At 47.6% G+C, this 21,686-nt stretch overlaps 1 protein-coding gene across 4 annotated transcripts; it reads right to left on the minus strand.

Moving 5' to 3' along the window:
* Positions 1–416: 416 nt before the first annotated feature.
* On the minus strand, positions 417–20,245 carry LHX9 (LIM homeobox 9). Of its 4 annotated transcripts, none has more exons than XM_003410201.4 (6): positions 20,218–20,245; positions 14,828–14,946; positions 12,729–12,931; positions 11,292–11,647; positions 4,597–4,799; positions 2,909–3,396 (listed from the first exon to the last, which is right to left on the minus strand). In XM_003410201.4, exons 1-6 carry the CDS (start codon positions 20,243–20,245, stop codon positions 3,139–3,141), a joined length of 1,167 nt encoding a protein of 388 aa, XP_003410249.1. In that variant the 3' UTR covers positions 2,909–3,138. The 4 variants fall into 4 exon arrangements, with proteins under 4 accessions (XP_064129509.1, XP_003410249.1, XP_003410248.1 ...); XM_003410200.3 differs by lacking the exon at positions 20,218–20,245 and adding an exon at positions 5,993–5,998 and having other exon boundaries at positions 14,828–14,951; XM_064273439.1 differs by lacking the exons at positions 2,909–3,396; positions 20,218–20,245 and adding an exon at positions 417–473 and having other exon boundaries at positions 14,828–15,001.
* Between the last annotated feature and the right edge of the window lie 1,441 nt (positions 20,246–21,686).

The following is a 21,686-nucleotide window of genomic DNA, read 5'->3' on the forward strand; positions in this document are numbered from 1 at the left end:
CAATTGAAAAATGCCGTTAACAGATAGTACTAATATACATTAGCAAGCAAGTGGAATGAATGTTTTTGGACTTTTATTTTACAGCTACTTGTGCTTGACAAATGTGTGGAGTTTTTTTCAATAATAATTTTCTTCAAGTATGGGTGAGTGTATCACAGCCAGATTGCTCTGACTGATACACAATTTATCTAATTTTGTTTCGAACCACGTAATTTTAAGCCTTCATTTGTGTCAGACACCATAAAGAACAAAAGTTTTGTTTTGTTAACATTCAGTCAATGACATTTAAATCTGTCTCTCTCTCTTTTTTTTTTTGGCTCAACAGATTTTTAAATGTATGATTATCATAACCTAAGATTCTCTTTGTCTTCACTGCAGTGGATTTCCGATCAAACTTTTCCCCTTCTTTTAATACTTTAGGGAATTTTCAAACGTCGGGATGTTTGGCTGTAATGCCCCAAGATTTGTTCTCCCTGAAAAAAATCATAGTGACAATTTATTAACTACAGAGCAGCTTGGCTTTTAGGGGTCTGCAATTTCTATTTAGATTTACAAATATCCATTTGTGCTCAATAGACCTAGCATCAAATCTTAATCAAATTTAAGGTTTCTTCTCATGCAATTACTTTATCTGCTGATTATCTTTTTTTTTATTCTAAAAATTGAACTGAGTCAAATCAGTGGGGCATTACTTTTATTATAAGCAAATATATTTTAAAGGTAATTCTAGGTAGAATTACATTGCAGATGCAATGGTGTGTACATTTAATATATGAATCAGAAGTTTGGAAATCTAAAATCTATTTGTATGTTTGAGTATTAAAAAATTTTTTGTATCACCATTTTAATATCTTTCAGATATAGATACTGGATATACACTAGCACAGTTAAACCTTAAATAAAATTGATGGGAAATAAAACTCCTTAGATTCAAAATGGTTTATTCACACAAATTTAATAGGATATATCACAATTGTTTGGTCCATAAATATTTAGGGGCAATAGTTTCTATACAATGCATTTATCAATAAACAAAGAAACATGGACAATTTTGCTAGACCACTTACTGTACTATAAACACGAAGCTCAATATGTAAGATTATTGAATTTATCAACTATATTTGAAAGAGTGCACAACTGCTTTCTATGACATGTTTGTCCCCTCTAACAGGATACACCATAAAAAGAATTTCAGAAATAAGAGGTAAAACAGTACAAAACTAGTGAGGTGTCAAAAGGGCTTAAAACAGTTAATTTAACAAACAACACACATATCCTGATTTTTCACAAACTTACTTCCAAGTTATATCATAAGGCACATAGGAGAACTGAGTTATAATTAGTCTACTTAATAAAGTAGATCTATAGTACCATATATTGTTCTGTCAAAGAACAAAATTTGTAAGTATCAATATTTTACCTGTAAAAGTGTATTAATAAGATCTCAGCCTTACCAAGGTTGTTTGGTCTGGTCAGTGGTAAATGCCCAAAATGTAATAGAAATATGAAAAGTCAAGATTTAAGCTCCATATAAGATGATAACCACACTTGCTAAATATATAATGGCAATCACACCTTTCTTCTGTTACAGTGTTAACTTCTCTTCCATCATCTTTTTTTTAAAAATAAGCTACTTTCTGTGCTAATTTTCTAAAGACCCTGAGCAAAAGTTACAATAATGCACTTTAATGTGGGCAGTGAACTGTCAATATTTAACCACACATTTATACAGCCGGAAGGACACCTTTAAAATCTATTAAATAACCACTTCGACCACCAGAGGAGATTTAAGGGGTCCAAAAAGTGGAGAATATGTGCAAAGTTATTGTTAACAATCCACTAAAGCAAGACATATATCTTGACTTCTTTTTTATTTTTTTAGGAAATCCACAATCTAATTGGTATTTAACTACAACAGAAGCATATAGTTGAACATTCACCACTGCCCAGACCATTAAGATTTTTAGATTAAATTAAAAGGGGAAAAAATGCTACTGTAAACGAGGAAATATATTCAGATCAGCATCCACAAGGCTTCTGAGTTTATCTACTTTAAGACTAATAACTTCAAATCTTTAATGCCAGAAAAATTTTTCTTCTACACATGTATCATCCTGTGCCAAAGTAAAACAAAGCAAAACAAAACCAAAGAATTCTCACCCTTGATATTAGTCTACTAAGTTTGTTTGCTTTTAAACATTATTCATATAGAATTTCAGATACAATCTTATGGTACATCTGAAGCCAATGAATAAAGCTACTATACTAAACCAATTTTTCAAACTTCTTAAAAAATTATATTTTGCTTATTTCCATTTTCCCTGGGGGAAAAAAAATAATGTAGAAAGAATGGTTTCACAATTTTCATTTTTAGCTTCTGGAGATTAGAAGTAGAGAATTTCAAAATTCTATGTAGAGTTTTCAGGGATACTCAGGAAGTTTATTTTTTCAAATATTGAAAAACAACTACATAAAAAGTTTTGTTGGGTTTTACAGCCCTAAAAGAAGGAAAAGTCACATTCCTGCAAGAGATTTCTGACCCAATTAATCATTAATATTTAAAATTGCTAGAGTTAATAATACTTTGGTTTAATCATATTCCTCATTTGAATTGACAATTCGTGTAAGAAATGGGAACTAACCAACACTTTTCACTTTTAATTATTTTTAAATGTGAAGTTTGCAAAATTCCATAAGTACACATACAATAACAAGGTTTTAAAAGTAACTGATTAATTATCTGATTATTTACCTAGTAATTTAACTGGGAATATGACTATTTGTCCATCATAATACAGGTTTGGTTTTTTTGGTTTTTTTTTTTTTTCTTCGAGATTCTGGAAATAAGTAACATACAATTTTAAGAGGCACTTATTAGAATAATTCAAAAACTCTCCTTACCGACTGAAATTCCTAATTAAAGAAAAAAAAATCCAAATACAGTTTGCAGACAAAATATGTTCACTGAAACTCATTTGCCAAATGGCTGCAGATGCTACACACCAAGCTGTTGTGTTTTTATTTCCCAAATATCTCGTGGGTTTAGTAAAAAAAAAAAAAAGTCTTGTAAATAATAAAATAATAATAATTAGAATAATAATAAAAAGAAGAGGAAGAATTTAAAAAAAAAATCCAATGTTAGAAAAGGTTCGTTAAGGTAGTTTGTGAGGGGCTTCCGGATTCGTGGCTGTCCATGTTAGAGGTCACGGATGTCACTACAGTGATAGTGGGATTGGTCAGGTCTGTTAAAGTGGTCGCAGTGCCGGGTGGAGTGAGAGCGCCGCTGTCTGCTGAGGGCGGGGCCGGAATCGACGTGCCATCAGCTTTATCAACACCCCCATTCTCCTGCCGCAAAAGGTTCCTTCTGAATTTGGCTCGTGCGTTTTGGAACCAAACCTGCAAACCAATCCCAATTGATTGCTTTACCGATGTTTGTTTTTATGTTTCTTTTCTCTCTCTCTCTCTCTCTCTTTTTGGGATATATTTTTCTCTTTTTAAATATAATTGTTTATTTTTTCCTAGAGAGAAAGGGGGCTATGTTTTGGGGTTTTTTGTTTTTGTTTTTTTGCTTTCTAAAAAAGTAATTCAAGTAATACTACAGATTTATTCTCTCTCAGCTGCACATATTTCCCCCCAGCATTAACAAGTGCCACTTGGGGCAACTGGTGATTACGTGGAGATAGCATGGACAGGCACAGAGAGAAAGAGGGGAAAATACACCCTGCCTCCTCAATCGATGTCCTTTGAGAATGGGGGAGAGACAGGGTCATTGAAAGTATCTCAAAGTAAGAATCACCCATGTGAAATAAACCTCACTGAGACAGACTTCAAGCTGACATGCAATAAGTAGTATTCTTTGAGTAAAAATTCTTTCGGAGCCGCAAAGTACAGGCATCCCTAAACGGGTTAGCAGAATTAAAACGCTTATTAGTTGTCCCTGAAAAGTGGGAGAGGATCACAGGTGACCCACAGTAACCTACTTTAATTTTGTTCCTCGTACCTTCTTATAGAGATGCCGTGATGAGTTTAGGGAAGCAATTGAGCAGCAGAACTAAGTCTTACATATCAATATTTAAATATGGTTTCTTAGGATGGGAAAATACTTGCCCCAATTGGTTGCTGACACACTAACCATACTTTTGGCTTTTCAGGAGTTGAAAATAGGGGTCAACCTGAATTTGGAAGGTCATAACACGTGAGTGAGACTGCCAAGAGTTTGCTGAAGACAGCAACATCAGGTCCCCCCCACAAGCCTATGCATTGAGCCTAACGTGAATGTAAATTTCGAGAGCCACAACTTGTACAAATAACATCATCCATATTTGCAGAGCCGGGAGACAAGCTATGCTGGTGTTGGTGGGCCGGTCTCCCCATCTGTAGGGAGACTGCTGCATTTCAGAAGACCCTGGGTCTCTCTTTGGGCACCCTCTGGTAAAAGCCCCCACAAAATCTCAGTACACCCTCTAGGGAGATAACTAAGATAAACTAATGAGCAGCAGTATAGCAAATATCTGTATCGCTCTAAACAGGGAAGAGAACTGTTTTCATTGGCGGGGGAAGGGAGATGTACGCACAGCCAAGGATGGAGGTTCTTACCTGCAAAACTCTTTTGGTCAGGCCTGTTTTCTGGGCAAGCTGCTTGAGGTCCTTGGCATCTGGGTTGTGGTTGATGGCAAAGTAGGATTTCATGGTCCGAAGCTGGTGGTGCTTGAAGGAGGTCCGCATGCGCTTAGTCTTCTGAGAGGGTGGGTAAGGCTGCTGGTCCCGGTCCAAGTGGTCTGCCTCGTTCTCGTTACAACCTATTGCCGTAACAGTGAACAAACAACTGCTCAGGGGAAACGCCCTCATTAGCTGAAATGGTTGCAGGCTGTATGATAATGCTAGGGTAATAAAGCAACAGTGAAAAAAGGCCCTCGATTCAATTATGAGCAGCGTCTGGACAAAAAGCAAGAGGTTAATTGCCAAAGTCAGCCAAACTAGCCTATTTGTGTGGACAAAACCATAGTTTATACAATAGAAAAATAATACATAAGTCATCTCTTTTGCTTAACGGTTGCTAGAAAAGCTGGGGAAGATAAATAAGCCCTAAATAATGGAATGGAAAAGGAACCCCGGTGGAGCAATGGTTAAGTACTCAGCTGCTAAGCTGAAAGGTACGTAGTTCGAACCCACCAGCCGCTGAGCTGAGAAAAGTCCCGGAGATCTGCTCCTGTAAAAATTTCAGGCAGTTCTACCCTGATCTGTAGGGTTACTAAGAGTCAGAATTGACTCCATGGCACAAACATGTAGAGTGGGAAGGAGTCCCTGGATGACACAAAGGGTTAAGCGCTAGACTACTAGCTAAAAGATTGACAGTTCAAACCCACCAACCAGAGGCACCTTAGAGGCCTGGTGATCTGCTTCCAAAAAGTGAAAACCCAATGGAGCTCAGTTCTACTCTGACACACCTACAGTTGCCATGAGTTAGAATCAACTCAATTGGCAACTGAGGACAGTAAAGTAGGAGTGAAACAAACCCAACAGTAAAAAGAAAACAACCTTCTCCAATAAATATATTTAATATCAGCACCCCACCCCAACCCCCTCTCCACACACAGTTTTTAGAGATTCCTCATTTTGTTTACACTTGTAGAGTGAGACATACTACCTGAAGGCATTGCTTTTTGTCATGAGGGATGTGGCAAACAAGTATTTCTGATCTCTCAAAGTTTCTGAAAGTCTACCATCTAGGAAGAATCAAAGTCAGTTCTAATTTTTAGCTGTTTCTAAATCTCTAGAGCATTCCCAATGAGGACAAAGTTAAAAAGCAGCTGGAGAAGGGAGAGCAATTTCATCTATCTCCTCCCAACATCATATTTAGGAAAAGAAGTCTGCAGTAGAGAAATTAATTCTAATTTCTACCAAAGTTAAGAAATACAAGTTTGCAGATTTCTTATGTAATATATAAGAATATTATTTTTGAGGGCTAAAAGCCATAACTGGTTAACATAACATAAGGCTATGCCCGGAAGAAAAGATCTTTCCCTAGGAGTTATTTTGATAAATATTTCTGCAAGAGAATGAGCCCAGATTTCTCTTCACTCCGTTGATGCCTGAAGCACTCCTCCAGCCACTGAGGGTGCTTATTTCTAGGCTCAGATCTTGACCCCATTTGCTCTGGATGTCAGGTGATGCGAGCTGTACCCCTGGCTGAGGGCTGAGGGCCCTAGCAGAGAGCAGCAGCGTCTTCTCTCCCCTTGCAAAGCCCTCTTCAGCACTGGGGGATAACAACCCAGCCTTTGAACCCAGCCTGAAAGCCATTATCCCCAGGATGTAAAGCTGCACATTTAAAAGGTCATCTTCAATAACCTACTGGCTCTGCATAGTAAATATGATCTGCAAAATGAAAAGAGTTTGCTAAATATTTACAGATTCAGTCAACTTCACAATTTAAAGGGCACGGCAATTTTTTTTTTCTTGAAATCCTTATTTCAGATATTTATCTGATGTTTATTTAGATTTGTTCATCCTGCATTTTGCTGCATTATAGTAGAATACCTAAAACCAACTTTATCTTGTCACCTAGGGTGAAAATAAACCTGAATCTTGAAGAAAGTTCTGGCATCTGTTAATATTAGCTCTTTAATTCTGCTTACTAAAATGTCATCTGCTTGCTTTGCTCTGGATAGAGTTACTTTTTAAAAATGTTTTCAGTAAGTCAGTATATAGAGGGAAACACAGAAGCTTTGCAGTCATCAACAAGAGGTCAGTTGCATTATAAAACCCATTTAACAAGAAATTCTCCCTAGTATAGCACAAGTAGGCATGAACTAATGTCGCCTTGGTTTATATTTCCGGAAGATATATAAGTAGTAGAGTGTATTTGGCAAAAGTGCAGGTGAGTTCATTGAGGGAAAGGACTATATCATATTCACTTTTGGATCCTCAGAGCCTAGCAAAGCCAGGAGCTCAAAAGTCATTCAATCAAGATTTTTTAACCCTTTGTTCATCAATAAAATGATAAGTGAATATTAATGCAAAATCAAATCAATGTGAAATAGAATCCAAGTCAGATATGCACATTCGAATGGTGAACATAGACTTCTTAAGCTCCACCAGAAAGGGTAACATAGACGCAGACATAGCACAGAGAATATATTTTATGTTTTATCTTATTTCAGCCCAAGGGGGATATGTCAAGTTCAAATATTCTACAGAATTGCACTTTCCTATCCTCAAATGAATGAAACAGTATCTTAGGACCCACCATAAAACTACACTTATCTCCAGTAAACTGAGCCATGTTTCACAGACAGATTATAAAGGCACCCACAACAAAATGGTCAAAGAGGCACCCCTTAGTCATTGGAGGCTTCTTCAAATAAGATTTCATTCCTATCATGTATAACACGTAACTTTTCCTGAATAACACATCAAATTGAATATTACACTTGGGATAGAAGACTTAAGTTGGTGTTTAAATAATGCCCTGAACCATTTCCCCCGCCCCAAGGTAATATTTCTGAGAAATGAATATTATTCCTAACCTAACTATATAATCATTAGTTGGTTTTTTAATAAAGTTTAAGAAAAATAATTACAGTAAGGTTTGATAAAAGTGCTTTCCTGAATATACATTCTATATCCATTATTACTGATTAAAAACTCAGCAGAACATATTAGTGCGTTAAACAAAATTATGGGGCTTTTTGTACACAGAATACAATTGACTGTATAAAGCAATAGGTGAAGTTATCTCCTGATTAAAGACATACTATGGTATATAATTTTCCTGTGACTATTTTATCACCTGTATTATGCAACTTAATAGAGCAATTTATTTCTTTCAAACTGTAACTAGTGCATTATCCTAAATTACTTATGTGTAACCACAGTACGTTATGTAAACTTGCAAGGGACTGTGTTTCCCTAGGGTCTACTTCTGTAACTGTAGGTTTCTTTTGCCTGAATTATGAGATGAAAATGCAACTCTCTTAAAACTGTCTTAAACATCTGCCTGTAAATACATTCAGCCTTATAACATTAATGAAAAGATCTAAATACTCCATTTTCCAATCACTTATGAAACAGTCACCTCTCCGAAAGTGGTTCTTACGAAGGTGTGTGACCTCCTGTGAGCCAACTAATCCCTGGGAGACCACTAGGGGTCAGTGCCAGGCTGACTTATTTAACAGCTACCAGGCCCTTTAAAAGTTTGGATGGATAGAAGGGACCTAAAGAAGGGAGATTTAGAGAAGTGGCAAAACTTTAGTCTCTAAATTAATGCTAAATTACCCAAGTAAGAGCTGCTTATCCTAGAACTAAAATTTTCTTCCCACCCCTGGAGGGCTTTATTTCAATTCAGGATTCTTCGTCTCTTTCTAAAGTATCTGCCTGATTAAAGGCACAAAGAGGTAAAACCTACTTTAGCACTATTCTCATTAAAAGGCATTGACTGACCTTTGCCAAGTTTTTACATCTTCTCTGACAATCTTTAAATCATAAACATGTTTTATGTACATGTTTTTGAAAATATATGAATGTGTACATTGTAATTGTTTTATTAGTATCGATGTTACCCTTTATGAGACTGTATTTAAGCGGACATCGCAATCAATGTAAAATCCAAGGAAGGCTAAAATAATGAGCTAGAGCTATGAGTCCATTTTATTTTCTATATTTTAACATGCTTTTAATTCACCGAAAGGCTTCTTTGGCTAGTCTTGTGACAAACTGGCAATAGGTTTGTAAACGCTGTTTTTAAATGGTGGGTTGATTTCTAGTAAAGCACCTTTAAACTATTTGCTCCAGGTTATTTTCATCGGACTTCAGAGAACAACATACTACGTACAGTATCTCTGGAGAGCGTTCAGAAAGGATGAAGTGGATATTAATTGAGAGGCATCCCCAATGTAGTGGCCTGATGTACGAACTCATTCCGGTTAGGAGGGGCCTCCCCAACTTTCCCCTCCTTCATGAACAAGGCAGCACCAACTTTCTCAGTAACCTTAGAGCAGCACTAATTTGCCAAGGAAAGACCAAGGTAGCTCAGGGAAAGATCCTTGTTCTTTTTAAAATGTAAGTGTGTAATCTCTAGTTCTCTTCGGAGAAGTAGAAGCTGAATTCTGCTGTCTTTAAAATTTGCCATATCTTTCTAATATAAAATACAATCCAAGGAGAGATCAAATTCCACTAATTAGATGAAATGAACAGGCAAAATGCCAGGCTTGCCACAGTTTGGCTAAAAATCTCTACCCCTTCTGGACTTTCCCCCTCTCCAGAGAGCTTGCTGGTTGTGGGTCCTCAGTCAGTCTGTGTCTCCCTCTCTCTCATTGTCTCTCTCCCATTCTCTCTTCCTCTCCTTCTCTCTCTGTCTCTCTTTCTCATCCTCTCTTTCTCTGTCTCTCTTACTAGGGCCCTAAGGAATGACTTGAGATTCCAATGTCATCTTCTATTAATAAAGAACAATTAGTGCCCTGCCTGTCCTGCCGCGGAGACCACGCATCAAAGGAGATGAAGTAAGCGCGCTGGGCAAAGTGGCCTCGAACCAAAGCCCCCTACCGAGCTCTGGGGGGAGGAGGGCGGCGAGGGCGCGGCCCTCGGCTGGCGGTTGGCAAAACCCCGGGGCTGCGCCCTCTGTCCTCACACAAACCAATCCTGGTGGGGTCTGTAGTGAACCGGCCGGCCGTTTTCCATCATTTAGCGACCCTCTAGGGACAACTGCAGCCTCTCTGGGCTTTCGGGGCCCCTACTCTCTCGGAGATGCCGCCTACTGCGCGTGCACCGCGCTGTGACTCTGCTCTTCAGCTAAATCCGGAGGGAGCAGAGGAGAGGGCTGGGGAGCAACCACTGGCCCGCGTGGCTTCCTCTGAAAACTTCAACTCAGAGCAGGACTCTTAGTTCCCACTCGTTCACACTGGCTGTGTGACATTGGGCAGGTCACTTATCTGGTTCGGCACCTTTCCTTTGCTATTGAGCATCAATTGAATGTCAGGTGCCGTAGCAGGCACTGGGCACTAGAAGAGAAAAACAGGCAAGACCCCTGCTCTAGGATACACTTGCTTCATTTGGCTAGGCTCCTGGCGTACTCATGGTAGCACAGTAAGGGTGCCACAATGAGGTCCCCAAAGTCCCTTCCTTGCATAGCCTAATGGTCTTTCTTCACCTGAGTCTTTTGCCTGCTGAGATTTCCAGCCAGAGCAGGGTCAGGGTGGGGGAAGCCACAGCTGCCAGGCCTGTCCTTTCACCAAGTTAACCAGAACTTTCTAGAACGTCTTCCTAGTGGCTGGGACTCAGAAGAAGAGCTTGGATCCTGCTCAGGGTTAAGTTATGTTAGTAAGGCCCATTACAATTGCCACTTTTACCAACCTTTAGAACAAGAAATACCAGCCTAGCAAGTAGGGCATCAGGCTTCCTACAATTGATGCTTGAGTAAGAGAGATAAATGGTGGGTGCATCCCCCAATGTGGATCAAGAAAGTGTGCTCCCTGGCCTGTTGCCTACATTTTGTTTTTAAGAGGGACAGCTGGTGGAGGACAGAAAAACAGCCTGAGCCACCACTAACCCTCCTCAGTGGGCCTGACCTGGAGGTTCTCCCAGTCTGGAGGGTCTGTGACACAGAGAAGAGCTGATTAGATGAAGACCCTGACCTGCTTGGGAAGGCTCAGACCAGCTCAACTGTGGAGAATTATTTCCACCCCTAAAGCAGCTTGTTGCCAAGATCAGGGAATCAGTTTTTCGACACTCCTGCCAACTGTGTTCCTGATTAACTCTGGGCTGGTCACCACAGCCTTTACTCCCTCTAGACAGGCTGGGGTTGGGCTCTTCAGATTTTTTTTTCCCCAGTATTTAGGAAAACCTCCTCCAGGATCCATAATTTGCCGTCCACAAAGGAATTGCCCTGGGGCTGTTTTGCTCCAAGTGGGAGCCAGAAACTAATGGGCTCATTAACTAATGGGCAACAAGGATTTGGCTCTGCCTGCTTGGGGTAAGTCACTGCAGCCCCATGGTTATGGATGTGTTCTTTGTTATTTTTGTTTGCTTGTTCGGTTTGGTTTTGGGGTTTGTTTTGTTGTTGCTTTTGTTTTGTTTTTTGCCACAACCTAAATAAAGGTTTCTCTCTCTCCCTCTTTCCCTCCTCCCTCCCTCCTTCCCTCTCTCCCTCCTTCCCTTCCTTCTGTGTGAGAGAAAAGGGGTATATTGGGCAAAGCACCCTCCTGCAGCCAGATCTTGGATGGGGAAATAACTCTATGGGACCCTCCTCAGGGCAGCTGGAGGCCCGGACTGCGCGGGGGTGGGGGTAGGGGACCCACCTGAGTTGTAATTGACCATGTCCACTCCCAGCGCTGGGCTCTTCCGCTTCCGGGGCCGCCCTTTCTGCACGGTGCCCGTGCCGTTGAAGTAAGGTAAGGCCAAGCCTCCGCTCTTGGCCGCCAGCTCCGTGTAGCTCAGCTGCGGGGGATACTCTCCTTGCAAAAGGGTCTCGAAGTGGGCGCGGCAGTACACCAGACTGTCCTTCATGCCGAAATGGTCGCCCGTGGTCAGAGTCTTGTTGCAGGTGGAGCAGGTGAAGCAGCTCAGGTGGTACACAGAGTCGCGGGCGCGCATGACCATCTCGGAGGCGGAGATGCCAAGGTGGCAGCGGGCACATCTCTGCACAGAGAACCTTCTGGAAGGAAAAAGACGAGTCAGGGCACTGGTTAAGGCAAGGCTGGGCGGTCTCCCACGCACAGCGCCTGGAGTTTGGTCTGCAGCCCACAGAGACTGAGACCAGGACGGTCTCCGGAGGACAGTATATGGGCCCACTTTGACATTAGTTTTATTTGCTTAGTGGCCTGTTCTGGTGAACCAGGACAAAGAACCTGTGCATTCAAATCAGAAGAATGGAGTAACTGAGCTTCAGTTTCCTTCTGTGTAAAGTGGAGATTTAAAACAGAACAATAACAACAAAAAAACGGCACTAGCAAACTCGATATGAAACTGCTATGCCAAGTAAAAACTCTTCATAGATGACAAAATATTCTCCGAATGCAGGATAGCATTATTATTCCTGGATGTGCGAGTGTACCTGAAAGCATTCAGACAGATACAGCCCAGAAAAGGCGATTTTGTAGAGGAAAGAGTCTTCTTTTTTTACCTGTCTCTCTCGCTTCGGCTGAGAGCGGAGCTAGTTCTGCCTTTCCCAGTACGCACAAATGGAAGGATCAATAAGCATGCTCGCCTCTGGGTTTTCTCTCCAGTCTGGTGGGCAGGGTTCTAGCTAACGGTAACGGGAGCTCAGAACTGAATGGCTGGATTTTGGCAACGGTTTTTATTCCCTATTGTGGTCACTTACAGTCTCCCACCACCCGCGCGAAAACCTGACACCCAGGGGCTACCGGCCGGGCCACCGGCTCAGTTCAGAGGCTCCGACCTTGTCCAGGTCATAGGAAGCGGAAACAAACCGCTCAAGTCTCAGAAGAGACACGTCCGTTTACTCCTCTGTGGATTTCCCCAGGTTCCCCAAGCGAGCTGCGAAGTTCCTGAGCGCACGGCATTCTCTGAGAACCCTTGGGTGTCTCTTTCACTCAGTCTCAGCGCCTGTTCAGAGGGTCGCAGCTTGAAAACGTGTGCAGAGGCCGCGATACACTTTCCTTGGTTCAAGGCCAACGACTACACCCCGAAGGGACAACACACGAGGAGGGGATCCCGGACTCGGACAGGTGGCCCCGCCAGGTGTGCCAGGGCGAGAGGGGTAGGGGCGGGAGTACCTGTAGTAATCCTCCTTGCAGTAAATGCTGCCGTCCTTGGCAAAGCAGGTGAGCTCGGACTCGAGGGCCAGCTTACATTCACAGCACTTCAGGCACCTTAGGTGCCACTGCTTGTCCACCGCCAGCAAGTAGTACCTGTCTGAGATCTTGCCCCCGCAGCCGGCGCACAGAGCCGGCTTCTCCGGGCTCAGCGGGGGCATACCCTGCAAGATAATCACAGGGCACCGCTGAGGAGAGCGCTCCGCGCCCCACAACGCGGGCTTCCCTGCAGCGCCGGCCCGGGGCCCCAGCGCAGCGGCAAACGGCGGAGAAAGGTTTGAAGCTTGTGGCTCTCTCCCTTTCTGTGGTGCCTGTCTGAACCCGCGTTCGCGTCCACCCCAACGGCTAACCTAAAGCTATCCCTGCCATTCCTAACCTCCGTAAATGAACTGGGAACTTATTAACTGTACTTTGATAGGGGGTCTGGAATTTGAGTCATTACAACCCCAAAACTGTGGCTTTCAATGCACATGGAAGGAAACAATGGGGATTGTTATTGGGGAATGAAAGGAGATTCGAACAAGCAAAGATTGTTTTAAACCCAAACACTATTATAATTCTATTTCTCTACATTCTTGTAGGCAACCTTGAAATAAGAGGATTACTATACCTGTGCTCATAATTTAGTCGACAATGTTTTGATTGGGACACATTTGGCATACCCTGGTGTTCCCTAATTTTCAGGGATATTGGTTCTTTTCCTAGGAATGTTGTGAAGTGGCTGTTCCCCAGAAATGATTCGTTGTCGGGGCCCCTCTGCACAGTCCCTCTTGCCGTGGCATCGATATACCCACGAGATTTTTGTCCAGAATATTTGTTTAGTGCCCAAGTCAAGCTTCCCACTTGGGTCCCCACAGGCAAGGCCCAGGATGGGAAAACCTCACTGTGACGGAGCCCAGCCAGGAAATACGGGCTTCGGTTGTTGCTTTTTGTTTTTCAACAGGATAACCACAAAAGAGAAAAAGAACTGATGGAGATTTCCCTCAAGACTAGCAGCAATGGGTCGGACTTCCCCAGGACACTTTGGCAGGCCGGGAAAAGTGAAGGCAAGTTTGCCCTTTCCTCCGACCAGGGCCCAGCACTCCATTACTGCTGCGAATGTGGACACATTCACCAACTCCCCAATTTGGTGGGATCACAAAACACGGCTGACCGGTCTAGAGCAGGCACCCGGGTTAGTTTGACCTACAATTCCCGATGTGATGCCAGAAGAGCTCCACTGCTGTTTGGCTGGAATCATTTCTGGAGACTTTTGTAGTTTTCCCCTTCCAGCTCGTAATTGGGAAGAGAAGCACTTAGATTACTAATCGGTTTTCTTTATTAAGCAGACATGGCTTTTTTTGATTATGAATAATAGTAGTAGTAACAGTAGTTGATTACACAGTTAAAGGCTTAGAAAAAGTTCTCACACTTGGGCTGGGTATGTGCTCCTCCGGATTTTCTAATTTGATTTCCCTCTACAAACACACCCTCTGGACCCGGGAGCTAAATGCACTCCCGTCTCGCTGGAGGGTTGCCAGAGACCCCGAGAATCTCTGGATTTAGGGGTGCTGAGCACCAACTGTAAGGAAAATCGAAGGTGGCTCAGTTGCGCCCGAGTCCACTCTGAAAGTCTGGTCATCAGATCCAGAGACTAGGGCCCCCCCCTCCCGCCAAGTGCCCGCTAGACCCTGAGCCTTGGCCGCGCGCCGTCGGCCCATTGCCCGCGCCCAGCTCGCTCTCAGAGCGACCGATTCTGGCTGGGAAGACGGTCGGGAGCCAAGCGGCACACGGGAGACCGAAGTTTGAGGTCTACAGGGAAGACCTCCTCCTACTCGGCTCGCCCTGTTCACTGGGGAACGACTGCGGCAGGAGATAGCGAGCTCTTAACATTTCAAGTCAGAAAGGGGGCCCCTTCTCAGCTTCACAGCCCTAGGAGGACTGGAGACGACCCACCCGCCAGCCTGGAGTGGGTGTCCTGACCATCCGTCGTCCCCAGCCCCAGTGGACCAGGAACCCTAGGCTGGTCTTAACCCAGCGCGCCGGGCCCCGCGCTGCGCCACCGCGGGGCACTTCCTTACCGCGTCGCGACCGTTGAGCTGGGCGCCTTTGGCCAGGCGGGCCTCGGTCTTGGATCTGCGCTCCATCTCTTCCATGATGCCTTGGATGTGGCCTCCGGAGATCCCGTGGAAGAGCATGGCTGGGGGACGGAAGGGACACGACTTGTCTTCTGCTCGGCACCCTACTATTTCCATATACACACGCCCCGGGCTCTCAGCTCATTCGAAGGAGCGAAGGGACTGCAGAGGGCTGCGCGGTGGGGGAGCGCCGAGACTCTCGGCGACAGAGGGCAAGAGGGTGCGAAGAGAGAGAGAGAAGAAGGAAGAGGCAGATAGAGTGGAAATTGGGCTGCTCGCAAATTGACCAAAAAAAAAAAGGCCCAGCGGCTCGCAGAAGGAAATGTGCAGAAAACAAACAAACAGGGGCTGAGAGCGAAGAAGGCGAATCTTACTGCTCCGGGAGATCGGGTTACTAATGGGGAACAACTGCAGCTGGGGGAGAAAAACCGAATCTGGTGAAGAAAGAAAATCGTTTTGAACGCAAAGAAAGAAAAAGCAGTGGCTATTTTCAGCGGTCCCTGGCTGCTTGCGAGTTCCCAGTGCCTGTAGGTTGGGTTGGGGACTGCTCCTGCCGGAGCTGTGTCCAATTTGTTCAGAGACTAAAGCCAGCCCATTTTTGATAATTTAGTAGGAGGAGTTCTCTCCCCGGAGCTGCCATGGATTTTTATTCAGACAACAAAGACCTGTCATACTCCTCTCAACCCCCTGGTGATGGGCAAGTGGGGACAAACATTACAAAGGGGGGGGGGAGCGAGGAGATCCGGGAGGGGATAGTACGGGTCTTTGCCTCCCCCCAACACACACACACACACACACACACACACACATCCTTCCAAGGGTTCCCAGTGGTCACGTTGTAAAGGGGAAAAGGAGTTCTTATTGTCCCCGCCCCGGTGCAGGATGCAGAAAGCCAGCCTCCAAAGTCCGAGTTCAAGACCAGACCCGGCCGCAGGGCACACAATGTTAGCTCCAACTTTGGGTTCACTCTTCCTCGACTTTCTGGTCCCCAGTCGACCCAGATTGACACCCTCAAATAAGTAAATATTGGGCAAAAATTCAAGCACATCACTGAAGTCGAGATAGTGCTCGTTCCTCTCCTCCACATCCCGTTTTCCTCAAGTCACTTAAAAGCAGCTGTCTGCCAGTTCATGTCTTTGCCTCACCTCTCAGAAGGCCCGCGACCCTATGAGGCGCTGGACCGTCGCCCAAAGTGAAAAGCGCGCTTGGAGAGCCTATGTTTCTCCAGGTTACTTTTAGGGGGGGAAAAATGTTTTTCTTTGACAAAGTCCGATTTAGGGAACAAGTCGTGGACTTGTAGGCGCGGAGTGTATAACCATACTGTGGCCATAGGCTGATTTATTCCCTTACCCAATTCAGACTTGAAGGCATTTCTAGGGTCCAGCCTGAAACTTGTCAAGGTGGGCAGCGGCTCCGGGAGTCGGGTGAGCTCCGCCCGCGCCGCCTCGGCGGCACTAGGCGCGCGCGGCATGGCGTGCTGGTCCCACTGCCCTTGCAGGGGCGCCCCCACTCTCAGGAGGGTGCGAAAAGGGCTCCTCGCTGTGGAGGAGGGGAAGGTGAGAGCTGACAAGCGGAAAGGCAGACCTGCGCCTCACAAGAGGCGGGATGGTTCTGTCGCCCTCTGTTCCCGTTAGCGGCGGCTCCTCCCCGGCCCCGTTGAAAAGTGTCCACAACCCTCTGATATTGTCGATTCATTCAAACGGCCAGAGGCCTCCTAGGGGCCCCAAGCGGGGAGCGGCGGGGGGAACCAGCCTGGCTTTAACATGGGAGAGGAGGAAGCCCGGACCGCGCTCCTCGCCTTTCTTCCCTTTGGCCTGCCTCGGTTTCCCACCGGTGCCCGTTGGCTTTCCCCTGCCGGGACGCAGCCTGGAGACCTCAGGGCAGACCCGCCTCCCTCTGCCCGCCCCGGGGAGCCCGACAGAGAACCATGGCCAAACCTCGAAGAATGAAGAGAGGGAAGAAGCAAGGGAGGAAGGCCGGGAGGAAGGAGGAGGAAAGGAAAAGAGAGAATGAGAATGAGAACGAGTGAGGAAGGAAGGACTGGGGGGGGGGAGGAAGGATGGAAGGAGGAATGGAAGGAGGGAGGAAGCCATCCCTAGTGCAGCAGCCTGACTTCCTGTCCCAGAGCAGCAGCCTGTGAGACTGCTGGGGTCGCTTTTTCCATGAAACCCAAGACCCCAACGCTTCCCCCTAGCTTTTTTTCTCAGGATCGAAAATAATGTTATTTGCAGACTGGATGCTCTTAGGTCCTCTGGGTGCCAGAATACAGATCATAAAACACAATTTCACACAGAAATGAAGCCAATCAAGTGAACTAAGCTGGAGCACACCCCGCCTCCCCCCCAGCCCCCTTTGGAAGCCCTATGGACAGCAGGGTTGCTATTTACTATAAGTAATGTAATTAGCCCTTTTGGATGGAAATCAATGAGCTTTTCAAACCTGTGCTCAGGGCACACACATCGGAGGGCTCCTGAGGAGGGGGTGGGGGCAAGAGGGCCTTTCAGAGACAGCAGGTCCTCTCACAAAGGGGCAGATTGCCTTGAAGCAAGCCAGCGGCTAAGCCGGCTCAGAGCTGAGGAGCAGGAGCAGAAAGCGGAGGGGTCTCCAAAAGAACATCATTCAATGAACCCAAAGAAGCCCCAAAGAAAAACTAAATAGGCCACCCCCGAATCATTTAGTTTCTATGTTGAACCCTCTTTCTCAAATGGGGGTATTTGGGATTGGGTTAGGCTGTTACTGGATTTTTGTCCACTTCAGCATAAACAACAAAGAATCCCAGAGCATGCTCCTTGCTTGCAAAAAACTCTGGAGACTGTTCATGAAGAAATAGTTTAACAAAAACTCCGTGGTGAAGCTTGTGAGGCGTCTCCAGGGTGCTCTCCAGGGTAGCCAAGCACAGATGTCCTGTAAACCCTGGAATCATTCATCCATCTATTCAACACATATCTGTTAATCATCTATCGGATACAGTCTCTTCTGCAATCAGCAGCCAGATCAAATCCTAGCTACGCCTGCTCTTTCTTATAACACACAGGTTATAAGTTCCTGCACCCGATGGGATCTGCTACTTCCCATAAAGAAGGAACTGCCAGGATTCTTCATTCTCAGCAACTGCAGGGAGTCTGCAGAACACCGGGGGGGGGGCGGGGGGGCAGGGGAAGAGTTGTTGCTGGAGGTTGGGAGGTCCTAGTTAGTCCTGTGGAAATCGCTCACCATCGGTCTAGCCCTGCCTCCTCTCACAGTTCATAAAGAGGAAGCTGTGGGGCGGGGGGGGGGGGGCTGCCTCAAGAATTGGGTTTGTGACCTGGGGTGTCCTAAACTTTTCTTCCTGAAGCTCTGAGAAAATGCCTACGAGGGAATCCCTCTCTACTCCTCACTCTCAAAAGATGATAAACATTTTAATGGGAGAGTGTCTTTGTGACTCTGTCTTCTCCCACCTCTCCTAGGGGTTGGGGTGGGTGAGGCTGGGGCCAGTGGCCTGCAGACTGGAAGCACTCCCCCCCACTCCCAGCTCTGAATGGGCCTCCAGTGCTCTATAAAATTTGGAGTGCTGGCTTTCTCAGTTCCTGGAGCTCAGCCCCCACCTCACTCAATGGGGCAGGTGCAAGAGGCTCTCCTTAGCCTGAGACCTGGAGGAAAGGGTCTTGAGTCTCCTCTCTGAACTCAAAGGCTCTACTAGGAGCATAGGGACAGACCCATGGCCACGCACTGCCCTCTCTCACAATTGGGCACATGAAATTCATTAAGCTCTCCTTTCTCTTTGCTTGCCAACCCCCACTCAGTTATTGTTGCCACTTTCAAGAAAGCAGGCACCTGGGTTTTATGGGGCAGAGGAGTTGAGATTGATGGTTTGGGGTCTTGGAGGGGAAAACAAAGCAACCTGGAACTCTGGCAGACCCACCTGGGGAAAGGGTCCAGGCCCAGGAAACTCCCCAGAAGGGAGGAGAAGGAAAGTAAGGGAATGCATGGCCTTGCCCAGAGGGCAGCAAAGGCTTTAAGCTTGAGAGAGGGGAAGAAACCAGGAGTGCAACCTGGAAAGCATAGGTCATTTCAAGGTCTCTTTAGGCCCGAATTTTGGAGATCATGACCCTATGCCCCCGGGTTTACCCTTAAAGGGGTAAGGTCGCCTTTCCTCCAAAACCTATTAAGCTGGTTGCAAAGCCCTCTGGTTCTAAAAGGTGCACCTCTTGGACCAGTGACCAGCTCTGGCACTGTAATGAGCACCCCCAGGGCTCTAGGGAAGTCAGCAGCGTCCTGGAGCTGGAAGCCACGAGCTCAGCGCAGCCTCTCCTGGCCTCGGGTGCGCTAGGGGCGAGGTGAGCGGATGGCCCAGAGGCACACCCGGATTTTTCCTGAAGACTGGGATTCTCTATAGTCAAACCTTCCGCCACCACGAAGCTGTCAGGACCAGAGCGGCGGGGCGCACGCCTGATTCGGTCCTGCCAGGGGGGCCACCTTCGGGACCGGGGTGGAGGGGGGTAGTGGACGGAACGGAGCTGGTACCTGGCGAGCTCGGCAGCAGCTGGGCGTCGGTAGGTGCGCCAGCTGCGCCCCTTGCTTGCGGCTCCCCACGTTGCGCTTCCTGCGGGGGCCCTGCCCTTCCAAGCGCTGGGTACCCACGGAAACCCTCCGCTCGCAGAGCCTGCCGCCTGCAGCTTGCTCCCTGCAAACCCCTGTCCTCCAGGACCCAGGACTCTTCCGAAGGAGCAGCCGCCTAGCCTAGACCGCCGCGCTTCTGACCGCCGAAGCCCTTTACCTGAGAGGTGCCGCGTCGCCGGCGCTCAACCGCCCTGGGAATAAAGAGACCGTTCCTGCTTCGCTGCGGTCAAGATCACGCGCAGATACAGTAGTGCGGTTTTGGGATGGAACAAAAACAGGTGAGGGAAGCCAATTTCCAGTGAAGCCCCACACGGGCGAGAAATGGTGCCCTTTCCCCCCACCCCGTCCCATCCAGCAAGGAGACGCCCCCCCCCCCCCCCGCCAGCAGCTCCCTGAAGGATCCCGGGGCGAGCCCCTTACGCCACGAGTAACTCGCGGCTCACCGGCTGGGTGACCTCTGCCCGGTACCGTGGCCCCCCGGGGCCTGAGGAAGGTCAAAGACATTCAGGAGAAAGGCAAAAGGAGGGAAGCACACGTTTCTGGAATCCTGTTAGGACACTCTAAACAGACTTTATTTTCCAGCCTCGGAAGCGCGGTATCTTTTTTCAGATACACATCCAACGAACGTTCCACCCAAAGAAGGCGCGCACACGCGTGCACACATACACTCCATAGACGCACCGGCCCATGAAAAATGGTAGAGAAAATGAGAAGGAACCTGGCACATAGCTCACCTGCCTCGAGAGTGGTGTCGTTCAGCATCTTAGAGCACAGGGAGCTGGTCGTGCCGTAACGGGGGTGGCCCGGCCGCACTGGCGGGGAAAAGCCGCGCGTCAGGCTGGCGGCGCGGCCTGGGAGCCCCCAGCGCCTCCTCCCGCCCGGGGTACGCAGCGGCCCCGCTCCTCCCTCGGCGGTCTCCAGTGGGGTCGCTGCTTCCTGAGAGGCCCGACCTTCCTCGGAGGCTGCCTAGCCGTCTCAGCGGACGCTTAGAGCAGCAGACTGCTGGACCAGGCATCCCCCACAGGGATCTTACCTTGAGGTTCAGATGTTCCTTCGCAAGAACCCGGTCCTCGGCAAGGGAGAGCGGGAGGCGGCGGCCAGAGGTGCGGGTCCCCGCGTCTCACCGAGGGTCCTCCTGTTAATCCCAATAGATAAATAACCGTTGGATGGAAATTAATATCTCTCTTTCCCTTCTCCCTCTTTCTCTCGGTCGGAATTGACCTGAATCCCTCACCTCTGACCCGCAGCTCCCTCCACCTGTCTTTTATTTTCTCTTTTTGCTTCCAAATGGGGAGGGGGAGAAGGGAGGGCTGGGCAGAGGACCCAGACGCGGGCCGGTGCCGGGAGACACGCTCTGAGCTGCGCTCGCCCTTCCAGCCTCTCAATAATCAGGGGAGGTGTTAATGGAGGACTCGGCTGTAAGTGGACCTCATAAAGCCTAGACTATCTTGAGGCTGGAGCGCCGCGCGGGGGCTGGAGTCCCGCTGCGCGCCCTGGGCTCCCGGGCCCCCAGCCTGCCGTTGCTTCCCTGAGCCCGTATCTAAAGATGCTGCCGCCAGCTGGTGCCAGCATAGACGGTGAATGGGCGGGAGCTCCTGCCCGGAGCTGGGCTAAGCCATCGATCGCTCACCCGCCACATCCCGTTTCCCTCCCTGTCCTGCCTGCAGTCTGAGCGCTCCCGTGCGGGGCTCACTTTGGGCGCAATCTGTATCCCATGAGCGGTCGGGTTAGCAGGGTGGGGTGGGGTGGGGTGGCTTGGTGGGGGTGGGTTTGGGGGTGGCAATTAACCCTCTGGGAGAAAACCTCAAACCCTGGGAGAAGAGCGTTCAAAGGGTCGCAGCCAGACGCCCGGGCCCGGGCCCCGGCAAGGGCCTCGTTACCTTGTCTTGAGTTTGCGAGGGGCTGCGTCACCCCAGCCGCCCCGGGCGCAATCGGCCGTGGGGAAGGGAAGCGAGAACTGGTAGCCGGGCCCCTGGCCAATGATTTGCCCCCTCCCCTACCGGGTGCGCCCATCACTGTCGGGGGGGACGGGTATTACTGGGAGGCTCCCGCACCCGTGGAGGGGAAGGGCACGTGAGCAGCGAGACTGACCGCTCCGGGGTGCCTGTCCCAGGGGTGGCGCTGCCCTCCCCACCCCCTGGCACCATCATCGCGGCTCCCTGCGGCTGCGTGGGCAGAGGGCGCTGTGGGCTGCGGATGCCGC

Source organism: Loxodonta africana, chromosome 20 (genome assembly GCF_030014295.1).
Source record: "Loxodonta africana isolate mLoxAfr1 chromosome 20, mLoxAfr1.hap2, whole genome shotgun sequence".
Classification (NCBI taxonomy): Eukaryota; Metazoa; Chordata; class Mammalia; order Proboscidea; family Elephantidae; genus Loxodonta; species Loxodonta africana.